This window comes from Pygocentrus nattereri, chromosome 13 (assembly GCF_015220715.1).
Source record: "Pygocentrus nattereri isolate fPygNat1 chromosome 13, fPygNat1.pri, whole genome shotgun sequence".
NCBI lineage: Eukaryota > Metazoa > Chordata > Actinopteri > Characiformes > Serrasalmidae > Pygocentrus > Pygocentrus nattereri.
This window is the reverse complement of record NC_051223.1, coordinates 28,594,742-28,608,745: the sequence shown is the minus strand read 5'-3', so window position 1 is coordinate 28,608,745 and position 14,004 is coordinate 28,594,742. Positions and strand designations below refer to the sequence as shown.

General features: G+C 40.4%; 1 protein-coding gene across 8 annotated transcripts in view; it reads left to right on the top strand.

Annotated features, from left to right (window-relative positions):
• usp54b (ubiquitin specific peptidase 54b) overlaps positions 1-14,004 on the top strand; it is a 145,800-nt gene that overhangs the window by 126,329 nt on the left and 5,467 nt on the right. For 6 of the 8 annotated variants that reach the window (XM_037543928.1, XM_037543927.1, XM_037543926.1 and 3 more), the window contains 5 exons: positions 264-383; positions 3,594-3,762; positions 10,205-11,133; positions 11,493-11,614; positions 13,838-13,957. In XM_037543928.1, the coding sequence (XP_037399825.1) occupies positions 264-383; positions 3,594-3,762; positions 10,205-11,133; positions 11,493-11,614; positions 13,838-13,957 (1,460 nt within the window). The remainder of the gene's footprint in view (positions 1-263; positions 384-3,593; positions 3,763-10,204; positions 11,134-11,492; positions 11,615-13,837; positions 13,958-14,004) is intronic. The other 2 variants (XM_037543931.1, XM_037543929.1) reach the window with 1 other exon arrangement.

The window sequence follows — 14,004 nt, the reverse complement described above, 5'->3', positions numbered from 1 at the left end:
GTAATTATGTGTATCAATGTGTCTAAAAATGCTTATAAACAAACATAAATCAGTGTCATTGCAGTCTTTCTGTCTTTATGCAAGTACTTGATCACGTCTGTTCTGGTAATAACTTGCATATGCCTGTCGTTGTCCACATAAAGTGATAGTTCTTCATCCTGGTAAGGTTTATGTGTGTACCGGGAGCTCGCCGGCCTGCCGTGGGCAGTGTGTGTGTGTGTGTATGTATTTTCAGTGGCCTGGCCTTGATGTGTTAATTGCAGGGAAGGGGGGCAGTTTTGAGCGCTGCCTGGCTGAGGCGGACGCTCTGTTAGAGCAGTCGCTGCGCCTGGAGCAGGCTGGAGACCCAGCCGCCGCCCTGGCGCTCTCGCACCACGCTGTGTGTAAGTAACGCTGACCCCAAACCTCATCCCTTCCTGCCCACTGCCCTAACACAAGCAAAAGGCACCCCCACACCCCACCCTTCCCCATCGAAGCTGCCCCCCTGCCCTGCGGCTGCCCGCTTTGCGTTTGTTTGTGAGCTTCTGTCTGTCCCTCTTCGCGTCCGTCCTAACCTGTGTGTTTCTATTGTCCTTGTACACCCATTTTCTACCTGAGTGTGTGACTCTCTTTTATCTGTTCTTTTCTCTCTGCGCCTGAGCCACATGGTGCCTGGGCCGGGTTACACAAGCAGGTCTTGACTGGCTCAGCCTAGGTGGATTAGCACTGCCGCTGATAGCATCACGCTATTGAAAAGCACTTGGCTTGGTTAGATGGGAAGCCCAATGTTTAGCAGAGGCGGAAGCAGCTTTATAGTCCGCTGGTTTTTGGAACATCTCGTTCTGTGTGAGAGTTATCCGTTGAGAATGCGATTTGGACGGGCCTTTTAGCTTATGATGCATTAAACCTGCATATCTAGAATCAAATTTGGTCTAAATTCCATGGCACAATTTTCTGACCCATCTAAACCCCCGCTTGATTAAATTGGATGACAGTTACCTTTGGAGGGAGGGATTCCTATATTGAGGCGTAGAACTGCTACTAAATTGACTTATCTGTTATTAGTGGGTGGTTAAGACAAATATTTGCATCACAGCAGAAATAAAATCTCTGGCAGTTTCAGTATATATCACAGTAAATTGTATTTAAAAATAGTTTTTACAAATTTTCGTTGCGAACCATTTTCGTTGCTTAAATAAACCTTTTTCTGCAGATTAACAATGCTGCATTATTCTGGGATGTGTTTTCATTTTTAATAAAATGTATTAACCTTATTTATGTTAATAAACATTATTATGTAATCAGCCTGGGATTTTAAGAGGTTAACTAGGATACTGTTGGATACTGTGTGAAAATGGTGAAAAAGGAGGTCTGAGGACCCCCCGAAAAATAATTCTCTCCACAGTTTCTCTACAGAGACGGCCATGCTGAGATAAAACAGACAGCACAAAACCGCAGCTGTCTACAAATAGCATTTAAACACAGTAAAAACACTTTTATAAATGCTGACTTTCTCACTGACAAAGACAAAAACTCATTTTGATTTCAGTTTTAAGATCGTACAAACTCTTATTAATAGATACTTCATCAATATTATGAAAGAAAAAAAGGCATGGTGCGAAATCTATGGTTCTTCCAAAATGTGAAAATTACCTTTTTATTTTTTGGCTACGATGAAAAAGAATTAAAATGCTTCACTAATAAGAGGAGTGATGTTCCTGTAGCTAATTGAAACTAACCAGATTGACAATGACAATAATGAATTTGCCAACATACTAATGCTAGCTTGATTATATGTACACATGTATATCTGATTTATACCTAAAGAACATCTGATCTGCAACTGAAGGACATCTTATATGAAATTAGTAACGCTCTAAATTAAAATGCTGAACTCTATGGATTACATCTGAACTACTCGAACAAGATCTTTCACATGCATACAAAACAAATGTTATTTGAAATTTATATTGAAAAATCCCATTCAAACTAATTAAAAATTGTGTTTTTGTCAATAACAATAAATGTAAAATATTCTGTGAAGACTGCCCAACATCACAACAGTAGCTATGAACTAATGCTTCTGTAGGTGGGGGATGGATAGGTCAGTTCCACCCAAAACTGTTTGTCTTGTCCAAATTAAAAAGCTGGGGCCAGGTGTCTTCTTTCCGGGCTAACTTTTCCCATCCTGGATCTCGGTTCCAGCGTTTTGCCCAAAGCACCGGCATACCTGCATGAATGATTAATGAGGAGAGAACAATTTCAGCCAAGCAAAACTCTCCACCAAGCTATTTATACCACGCCCCGCTCGCAAACTGCTATCCAGGTCAGCAAACCCTCCATGTCTCTCTCTCTTCTGCTCTGCGCTTAGCGTGTGTGCATGTTGTACTAGAGGGAGAAGCCAGGTTCTGTAAATATTGCTTTTCTAAATCCTTTGGTGCACTTTCTCGTAAATATTTTAGACCAAACTAATACCTATCGATCCAAAGTGTAGAGAAAGTACAAAGTGTTCATGTCCTGTTCCACTAAAAGCTGGAGCCCAGTCTGTGAGGTCATGCTTTCAGTATGGTTTAAAACTGTATCTGGTTCTCTTGCGTAGATGGCCCAGATTAAGGCGACCGCTGTTGTGAACTTGTAATCCATCAATGGCGTTCTCTCTGTCCCTCTCTTTCTCTCGTCTGTTCTATCTCATTGTGCATCCCTCTGTCTGGGCGTGTGTTCCGGCTGTGCTCCTGCTTTGCTGTGCGTGGTGTGTGTGTTGTGTGTGAACCCCCTTTTTCTCCAGTCCGGCACCCTCCCCTCTCAGCTCAGGCATGAGAGCGGAGCTTCAGCAGTAGCTACAGTGAACCAAAGAGCAGCTGGTGTTGACAGCCTTAAATGTTCTGAAAATAGCTCGTTCATGAAAGGCAGATTTAATGACATGTTAGTCTTCAATGGAACACGTTTTTCAGGGAGCCATGGCAAGACACTTTAACCTCCCATGCAGTTATCCATGTAACAGCTGCAGACAGGAGAGCAACCAAACCAACTGTTTTCTCTTAAAGACGTTTGAATAACCAGCAAGCAGTTTCTTCTCAGATCTTAAAGAAAAAGATTATTAATCTTCATAATAATTACGTAGTATTTGTGCTTGGTTTCTCTCCTGTTGGACACTAGGGCAGCCTTGTGCTTCTCCATACTGTTACCTTGTTTAACCTTACTTAACATATCATTCATACAGGTACAGGTACGTTCAGTAAGCAAAACACTGCACATTCTTACACGAGCATTCTTTCATGAGTTTTCTAAAATAAGGATTAATATCTTCATAAACACAGAATGGATACTGATGGATATTGTTATAAACCAGTGTGCAAAGCTTTGCATATTGAACACAACCTAGACCACGTTCTTGGGTGAAAAGTGGGCTACCCTACTTCACCCCCTCTCCTTTCTTTAAAATTCACTACTGTCGTTTCTGTAACAAAAGAAATGGTCTGCATGTGGGCCCCTCATAACTCAGCTCTTTCTTTTCTTTTCTGCATTTTCTTTCTTTCTTTTCCTTTCCTTTCCTTTCTTCTTCTGCTCTCCTCTCTTTTTTCTTTGTTTTTTTGTTGTTTTTTTCTGCATTGTAGCTAAACTAAGATTTTCCATGCATGAGGGCAGTGCTAACACTCATAGCAGGACTATGGCTGCTGACGCCAAGCTGCAAAAATGCATGAGGAGAGCGCGGGGCCTACAGCAGCGCATGCAGCAACAGCCAGAGCAGCCGCAGGAGCCCAACCGCCCACAGGGGGCCTCCAGGTACCACTACTGTCTCCCCTGTGTGTCTGGCTTACTGCCTGTCCAGAAATACTCAGCCATGCTCCCCTCTGTCTGACAGTGTGTTTTAACTTGACAACGAGTTTAGCCATGGCAGATGGTTTAGTGAAAAAAGCAGTACTTTTGTGAAAAAATCAAGTTTACATCATTTTCCTCTTATCCCAAATGTATATGATGATGATTACCTGTTAGCTACACTAGCTGCGTAACTCCAGTGAAGAAGCAAAATTCAGACACTGGACATGTCTTGGTAGATTGACTACATTTGGGCTAGGAGGATAACAATGTAAATAATATTTTTGCCAAAATATTACTTTGGAAGAGAGACACTGTTTGCACTCCTATATTACAATTTAGGAACTGAGTTCCCTGAATTGTATGTTGTTATTACTGTTGTTATATTGTTTGTGTCTGTGCTAACTTAAAGGGGCATTCTGGGCTTAAACGAGAGCATAACACTTTATTTGTCATGTTATATAGTATACTGTAGCCCAGTGCTGTATCCCACAGCCTCTTCAGCTTGACCGTATTCATAATTCACTAGTTCATATTGGTTTCATGTTTTTGTTCATCAGTGTTCTCTCACCACAGTACCCAGCATGCATTATGCAAGCACGTCATACAACCTTTGGGAATCCATTCGTTTTCAGCCCATCCTGACTGCTAGCCTAGCCACCAATCTGTAGGCTAATAAATGCAATAAACTTAGCATTAGTGTGACTCTGACTTCAGTCATCAGACAAAATCATAAGGCAAAGTGTGACTCTGTATTTGTTTAGCATGACATGGACACCAGAGAGGATTTTTTCCCCTTTTAGCTAGAGAAAAGAAGCTAAACAGAGGCATCTAGATAGCCAATTACCTCCCTGATAGCAAGTGGATAGTGGACCACTGTTGGCCAGCTGATGGCAAAGCTGGTGGTCCACTGGTGTTTTGCTCAGTGTATTAGACAAAATTTCACTTATCGTCATGCATTTTCCACTCACAGTCCAATTAACTTATTTTTCTTTCCTTCCTTTCTTTAGTTATGCTTTGTAAATTAGTTTAGTAAGTCATTTGAATCTAGCTCAGTTTCTATAAAACCATTTTATATTAGGCCTAGTCATTACTTTTTTCTCTCTCAGTTGTTTGTAATGTTTATCTTAATTTATTTTCCAAAATAAAAGTCTCTGTGCATTTTAAACCTGCTTGGAAGATTAAAAACTAGGTAGAGCTTGTATGCAGGAAAATAATCGGAGTGGTCCGAGGGTGGACCAGTCGATGGGTGCTTACCTTATCAAGCCAGCAGACCGATATATGCTCGCTATCTGGGCTTGCTAACTTTATCTTTTAGCTTATTGGGTATCTCATCTGATCATGTCATTTGTGTTGTTTAAGTAATCCATTCCCTCCACTACTACAGTTATACAGTTACACAGCGGCAGTAAGTCACATTATCTATCCTTCCACATAAAAAAATCAAAACAGCTACCCCAAAATCCAGAAATCCCCCCCAAAGCAAATGCAGAGTTTCAAAAGGTTCTTCCACCTTCCTTCCATCAAAAGAGGGTGTTCTGAGTATTTAAATTAGAGAATCTCTGTGTAGAGACTACTGTGGCACCACTGTAGGATGTGAGTAAGCACATTTAAAACAGATTTAGCATGTCCCTTGACCCTGGAATGTCCCTTTAAATCCCCGATAGAGATGAGTAAAATCTGGTAAAAATGGCTAAAATAATCCTTTGTGATTACATTACATTTTACAAATGAGTATGAGGTGTTTGTTTCTTCATCTCATTTATGGCTTTTTTAAAGATATTACGTATGTAAGATAAAGAAAAAGATGTGTGATGAGGTCTATAAGCTATAAGTAGAGGTCAGCCACCCACGTTGCAAGCACAGCCAAGCCAGAGGACAGTGCATCACTTTTTGTTCACAGCTGCTGCTTTCACTCTAGCTCTGTACTTATTAAGGAACTGTGCTTGCTGGTGCTCTTGTCAGATGTAGTCCCAGGACAGGAGAACTGGGACTGCATGAAGGTGGGGCTGGAGTTTGGTCAATGGATTGCGGTTATTTTGCTTCTCACTTTTTTCCTTTCTCATTCCTCACAATCGATTAGAAGTGCTTATGTGATGTATGGCCTGACCTGACTGAAGCCCCCTGGGTAATTACCTAACTTGCTGCTTGAGGAGTATTTACAGGGAGCCAGTGTACTAGCACATTCATCAGGAATGTTTGCTCTCATACTTCTCAACTTCCCTCATTAGCTCCCGCTTCCCACATTCTATGGAGCATGCGGACAGCAGGAGCCGCCCTCATAGTCCACTAGCACACTTCTGAATGGATGTCCTTTTCTTGCTTCAATGGAATTATGGCTATTCATCTTCGTCATGCTCCTTTCTCTTTCTCTCACAGAGGAAAATGAGTCTTCATATAGGGATATAAATGTATACATGTCTTACTAACATTATGCACTTACAGTCAACATTAAATACGTTTTGACTGATGATGGGAAAGGGTTTAGTGGAGAGCTGTCACTCTTAGGGATAGGCATTTACTTTGGGTCATAAATGTCTGTCGAAATGGGGTTAAAAATATGTCAGTAACACTCATTTCTGCTAGCAGCCCAGGAGATTTTAGAAGTAAATTAATGGTGATGCACATTGATATTTTTTGCCCATTCTAGACATTTGAAGCATGTAAAAGACATTAACATATATTTTAGCTTGCCTGTACCAGATTTACAGTGTCTCCTTTTGTAACTTCCCTTGTGTAGAGCTGCTGTTTTCCATTTCTGACTAAGACTCCTCACAGTCAGTGACATATCTAGGACTTCCAAAAGGCAGTGAATGATGTTTTTTCTTATTAACTCGGTTCCACTGTAACTTGCTGATTATCTTAGTAATTAATCTAATGTGTAAGGTCTTCAGTTCAGCTCCTGAAGACCTAACCTGTATGAGAGCTAGCTTGGCTGTATCTGTGTGTATACCGCAGATAGAAAAAAAAAACACGATTGGGCAATTTTTGACAAGTTTTCAAGGATTTAAACCTTTTTATTTCCAAAACTTAACAATGGAATATGAGTATTGCTACATTACTTGCATAATAACAACAAGCATGATGATTCTATGAAACAAAACAGAACCAAACATTACAGACATGTATTTTTTATTTCACTGAAATCATTAGGCATATAATCCTCTGTAGGCATAGAAGGCCCTGAGGGTTCCCTACTGCTAGAATCTTGACTTTGATACAGATACCAAGTGTATCACAATTCGCAACTCCCAGACTGATATTATGACAGAACATTTACTGTTGGCTAACACGGCAAATTCAGTGTCTTTAACAATGCAAAGCTCTAAAATTGTTTACAAATCAAATAAGTAACAAAATAAATTATTTTCAGCATCTTGTAATTGTAAGATGAAGAGTGAGATAAGGACAATAAATTCTACAGTACAGCCTAACTCTCATCACACTCTGTTTAAAACAAGGTTATACCCTCTGTTGATTGTCTCTAGGAGGTCACATATTACTGAATAAGTCTTTGGCCATTAGATCAGTCTAATTAGCATACAGAATTTGAATGAATAATGAAAAGCATTGAACTTTCAATACATCATGCAATAGTCAGAAAAAAATTCACGATTATGAAGAGTGCCTGTGTTTGGATCACTTCAATCTCGAATAAGATGAAGACTTATATGGCACTTATGTACTGCAGGCCATTCTGTGGGTTGTAGTGTCGGATGGGAGTGCAGATAAATGTCCTACACTAGACTGTTTAATGAAATCATGTTCAATGGAGCTTATGGGCTTATTTATTGCTACTGTAACTCTACTGGTTTATGCAATGGCTGTGAAAAAGATGTCAAGGTCATACAGTGAATCAAGTTCTGAAAGCACGAGGAGTTAGACTGTGTAAAATGGTGTGGGTATGTGTGTTTCATGTTGTATGAAAAGTAGTTCATGACTAGAGAGGAAACTGACCCGAGTATCCTTCAGCTTGGTCTCTTGATGACATAGCGCCTTTTAAAGTACCCTTGAAAGCATCATCATTCTTATTACAGTAAATGAGTGTGGAAAAATGGGTTTCATCAGTGACCCTTTCCACATCAAGATCTAAAAGGGCTTACAACATGTTAATTATGAATATCCTACAAGTGTTATCCTACAAAATATTCTCCTTTGGAATAATACTTACTGATCCTGAACATCACTAATCAGTACAAAATGAAGTGCACTGAAGTTTGGGGAAAATGTTTGATTTTCACTGTTAATTTTCATTAAGTATGGAAAAAATACCTGGCAAGTTTTTGTTAACATGAAACAGCTCTTTACTAAAACTTTGGGTATGTTTTGCACTGCCCAGCTTTGTATTCTTCTTTGGTATGAACAGCAGGTTTTTCCTAAATACTGATTTTATAGTTTTCGTTTTCATCATTAACTGTTGTTAAAAGCACATATTAAAACTCTTCTGCCTCATGGTTAGTTTAAACAGCTGAAAGGTTTGAGTGCTGATGAGTTCTGACATCACAACAAGACAATGTAATATGTGAGGTTTGGTACTGTCCTTAACTACAGTACTATCACTGATATTGTAACAAATATTTATATGTGATTTTCTGTTCATCTAATTGAACCGTCTTGAGGCCAGATTTGCTAAACATTTGCGGGGAGCACTAATGCATTTTGCACATGTAAAATCACAGCTGATTTACCACTGTGTGTACCACTTTCTGCACATGCGCACGAGGGCCCCACCAAGCTTCAGTATTTAGCACACCTGAATTCATGAATATGTATTTTAGGGCATGCATAAAAATAGGGGAGGACACTGAGCTAATTAACCACCACAAGTGATTTACTAATGTGAACTGAGTGGAAAAATTGTGTGTGTTTAAGGACAAGGAGAAGTTAAGTGCAAAAACTGAAAATGGAGAAAAGACAGATTTGTTTACCCAGTATGATCATTAGAGTGAGGCATTATAGGAACTACATCTGTAATATGTAGGCAATACATATAAATCATAATGTCTCAATAAAAAAACTCAAAAGACAACTAAAAATTTGCACATTGTTCATCTGTGTTTGTTTTAGTGGGTTTAATGTTATTTTATTCACAATGATTTTCCTCCTTTATCAGAACTTCCAGTTCTTTCAGAGATTTTCACATTTGAATGTCTTTGGCTGGCTTTAATGCAGTCTGTGTGGGTTTGTGTTTAAGCGCCTCGGTAATTCAAATGAGTTAGTTTAGTTTGTGTGTCATGTCATTTAACCCCTTAACATTCCAGGCTTATTACATACTAGGCTTATTACATATTAAGGCTTATTATTCATTAACTACAGGAACTTCAGTGCAAACTATTGGAGCTTTTTTTAGCTTACAGAGGTGTGTTATAACACTTGCTTAGTAAGGGGTTAAATGACAGATCATAGTAAATCAGTCATAAACTAGAGCTGCTTGCAGGTTTTACACAGTCCTTAGTAAATCTGGATTAAAGTGGATAACATGTTTGTATTTCAAACCAACAAAGAACATGCTTTGTGAATTTGCAAACATTCTAAATTGTAAAAAACAGTTTGAAAAGTCAGGTGCCTCCAAAGACCTTAGTAGTCACTGTAAATGCCACACTGTAAAAAATGAGAGGTCAGTTCAACTTAAAATGATTCAGAGTTCACACAACTCAAAGGTCTTAGTTGAGTCCAAAATTCTCCAAGCTACTGTTTCTAGATCTGTATCTCAGTTAGATAAACTGAGTTTCCCCACTAGCTGGCACTCCTTCTATCACACAGTCCCATTTGGCATATTCTCCTCTTGGGTTTCAGGATAATGGACAGCTGTGGTATTGCTGTGGTATTACAACCTCCTAATGTTGGGATGAATTATTACACAGCTGTACCACATGAGATGATGCCATGCTTCAAAGTCAAAACAACAAATATTTTCTTCAGTGTATTAAACATTTGTAGACACAAAATCTGAGGTGCTTCACGTGTTCCTGAGTGGTGCAGTGGACTGAGCCGTCTACACAACAGGATGTTGTGAGTTTGAGCCCCAGTGATGCCATAGCCATCCATGAGTGTGTACTCAATGTCTTGCAGGATGTTGTGATGGAGAGAGTCTTGGCTGGTGAGGAAGTTGAGTATAAAAAAACAAGTTCATTTTATTTACATAACTGAGATGCAGTACTAAAAGCATTAAGAGAACGTTTGACTCAACTAAGGAATTTGAGTTGTGTGTCCTCAAGTTGAGAACCAACTCAAGAAAAGCCATGTAATCAGTTACTATATCATTTTGAGTTGAGCTGACTTCTAATTTTTTACAGTACAGTGATTAGAATCTTACAGAATGTAGCCTTTGTGCTTGAATGAATTTCAAAGTTCGACTTGAAGCAACAGCATTTTCTCAGGAGTCTGACCACACGCCTATTTTTTGCAGTGAACAGCCTGGCCCGGTCCAAATACTGCTGACAGACAATCCGGAAGAGGTGTGGGAAGCCAGTCAGGACGCTGCCCTTGGCCCGCCACCTCCTACCCAGATGAAGCCGCCCCCCTCTAATTTGCTCTCTGCATTGAACTGCCCATCGCTTGGTAGTCCCCACCCTTCTGCACCTCACACATGCCCTCAAGACTCCACCCAAGGCAGTGACTGGTCATTGCGTAAAGAGGAGGAATGGGGGGGCATTAGATTGTCAGATGTTCTGCAGGCCTCAGGGGTGCGGATCAGGCCCATCCGGAAACATTTGGCCATCTCCCTGCCCTCTCTGCCTCTGGACTTCTGGGGGCTTTTGGGTGAGGATAGAGAGATGTCCCAGCAGCAGCAGCCCCCCCCTCCACCTTCCTCCCCTGCCCCACCACTGTGGAGGAGCACCTCTCATAGCCCAGACTGGAGCTCCCATCCAAGGGTAGCCTCCAGCCCACAATCTGACCCTTCCCAACCTGAGACAGGACAGGAGCATCCCCGAGCCCCTATATGGCAGCCCTTACGCAACACTCCTTCACCCCGCTCGTCTTTCCCATCCCACTCTAGCTCCAGGCAGGCCCCTGCTGCTGCTCCAGCACGTCATTGGTCTTCCTGGAGCCTGGACCGTCCTGATGCTGTGGTCACTCCCCATGAGACGCCACCAGATCAGAGCCACCTTGTCACATCCTCTCAACACTCTCCTGGATGGCATATTCCACCACGCAGCCCCCCACTGAGGAACAAGAACATCCTCAAGCACCCTTTCTCCCAGCAGGACCCAAACCTGGAGCCTGAAGACCAGGAGCTTTCTGAGCTGGACTCACTGTACCAGGCCAGTCTGCAGGCAGGCCATGGCCCGAGCCGAGCCCTGCAGAGAACCAGCTCTCCAGCCTCAGGGAAACCAGGTATACTGGCCATAAATTTTTCATATAACTTAACTTATAAATTTACTGTACTTAAATGATTATTTAGTTAAAAATCTACAGTCGTTCTTTTGCTCTAAAAGTGAGTGAAAGTACTTGCCAAGACATGGTGTTTTTTTCTTGGTTTCTGATCCTATATAACAAACTACTATCTATAAAAATGAACAGAAGAACAGATTATATTAAAGCTGCTAGTACTGTTTTTATCTATGTAACACTTCTTCATTTAAATCAATGTTAGAAATAACTAAGCAAGTCTGTTTGAGATTTCTAAATCAAACTTTGGGTACCAAAGTACACAGAGGATCATGCTTGTACTATTATTTGCTTGCCTTGCACAGTTCCTCCTGCTGCGAGGAAGCTGCTCTCTGGGGTGGGGCGCTCGCGGACCCCCACAGCTGAGCTGGAGAGAACTGCATTTGGACCACCAGGCTGTCGCAGTCCCACTGCATACCTGAATATGGTGAGAAATTCACAGATAATAGTGGTCTGTCCAGTGGGTTTGCATGCAAATATGAGTGGGAGATGCTTCTGATATTAATTGTTATTAAGTGTGTATTTATTAAGCTTAATTTGCTGAGACACATTTTTAAAAGTCTCTTGACCACTGAGGTCATTTATATAATAACTGTAATAAAGGCATAGTAACAGAATGTGTTCACTGTGTTTATTTGTGTTTAGCTTTATGGGTTACTATTTTTTTGACTCTGAGAGAGTTTGTTTCTAAGCTGATTTGAAGCTATAGCTATCAGTGCTTGATATGTTTGCCTCCTTTTTGGCCACTCTTTGCAGTGTCTTTTTATAATTTTTAATAGCGGTATCTTTTTATCTCTGAGAGTTTCAGATATTCTATGTTTTGTAACATTTGCTCACTGAGGCATCAAGTAACGTATGTGTTTATTAGAGGGGCTCTATCAGGGAAGACCAAATTTAGATAATAGTACCTAAACAATGTTAAATTTATTAAGACATATAATTGTCTCCACACTCCATACAGTCCACGTGTGTAAGCTAAGTGTTTTGATGTCATCATGGTTATGATGTCAAATATTTGATGACACACGACAGCAACACATTTACAGTTAGCTCCATGATTATTGATACCCTTGGTAAAGATGCAGAAAAACGATTTATACCAAAAATATCTTTTTTGTCATGAAGAACTTAAGCTTCCTTCGTCAGGTTACTTATTTAACCTAACAAAATGAGAAAAAAAAAACTTTTAATTGGAATGATTTTGGTCTAAGAATACATCCAAATATATATTCTTCTAACAAAACCACACATCACAATTATTGCCACCCCTTGAAATTCTTATTAACAATATGTAACTGAAGCATTCTCATTTATATTTAATTTTGAAGGCCACTTGTGTGTCCAGGTCATCCACACTGTCAGAAAAATAGGTACAGATACTTTTGTCATTCAAGATGTGAACAATGTAAATGCACCCTCAAAACTACAACAATGATTTTGAGGACCACCTGGGTACTTTAAATGTTTTTTTCCCCCAGGGGAAAGTACATATTTGTACCTTTTCATAACTCTACATGATGTAAAATAAAAAGGATAGAGACACAGCAAGATAATTGCAATAGATTATAGTACAGTATTGTTTCCCAACTAAAGGTAGTGAAGGTACTGAAGATGTACCTTTGTCCCACCCCAGTGACAAGTTGGGTACCACCTCATACCTAGTACCTTTTTTGAGAGTGCATGACTTTGTGTTTCACTGTTGTAAATACGTGATCGAGAGATCAAATTCCTGAGTCATTCATTAACATGGAGAGGATTAGAAAATATACACATGAAATGTGGCAGAAATGTGCTCACCTTCATAAATCAGGCAATAAGTAAGAAGTGAATCTGCCTGGAAGAGGGTAGAGCTGTATTGTGCCCCCATGCACAGTGAGGAACATGGTTGGATCTTCCAGCAAGACAGTGGTACTAAATAAAATGGTCCAAAATTTTAGTGGTCCACTAAAATGGTTAAATGGCCACAAAGTCATACCCCTGACATGGCCATCCTATTCCTCTGACCTAAACCCCACTCAACAAACTGTGGGGTGAGATAGAGAGAGGACCTAAAGAGGGGACCTAGGACCCTGAAGCAATTATTTGGAGTCTGTTTTCTCCAATTTCATTTCATGCCTTAAAGACATTTTTAATTATCTTTTTAACATATCTTTACCAAGCCATCCAGCCTACAGCTGTCTAGCACGTCCTTTCACACTCAAGTGATAAGTGAAGTGTTGAAGCTGCAGACAGTCTGTAGCAGAGATGGTGTAGTCAAAGATATGTATCACCATTTAAAGATTTTGCTGTTCTTGGCTCTTGCATAGCCTTTCAAAGTATACAGCCACCTGTGATGAGTGGCTAAGGTTTATCTTTTTCAGTTTCTCTGAGGATTTCAGTCATAACAGTTCTTTTCATACATGTTGGCCAAGACTGCTTTTTGTACAAGGTACAAGATGAGACAGCCAATCAGAATAAGAACACCTTATTTAATTGTCTGCGATGAAGACACATTTGATAAATGGTCACTTTATTTTGACTGTTGGCAAATATAACCACACAAATGTTATAAGTGGACCTTGGGGGAAAATGTGGAATATGGAACCTTTAATGTAATATCTCTGTGTGGTGGTTGTTGTGTATGTTTACTCAGTTTGTTTGTTCTTTGTAGCCACACTCAATGGCAGATCAGGAGCAGTACGATGCTGAACACCTGCACCACATTGCTCGTAGCCTGAGCGGGACCACCATTGGACGACGGCAGGACCGCCTTGCTGTCTCCCGCAGCTTTGTAAGTACCATGGTGTCTCTCTCATGCATGCGCTCAGTATAACAAAC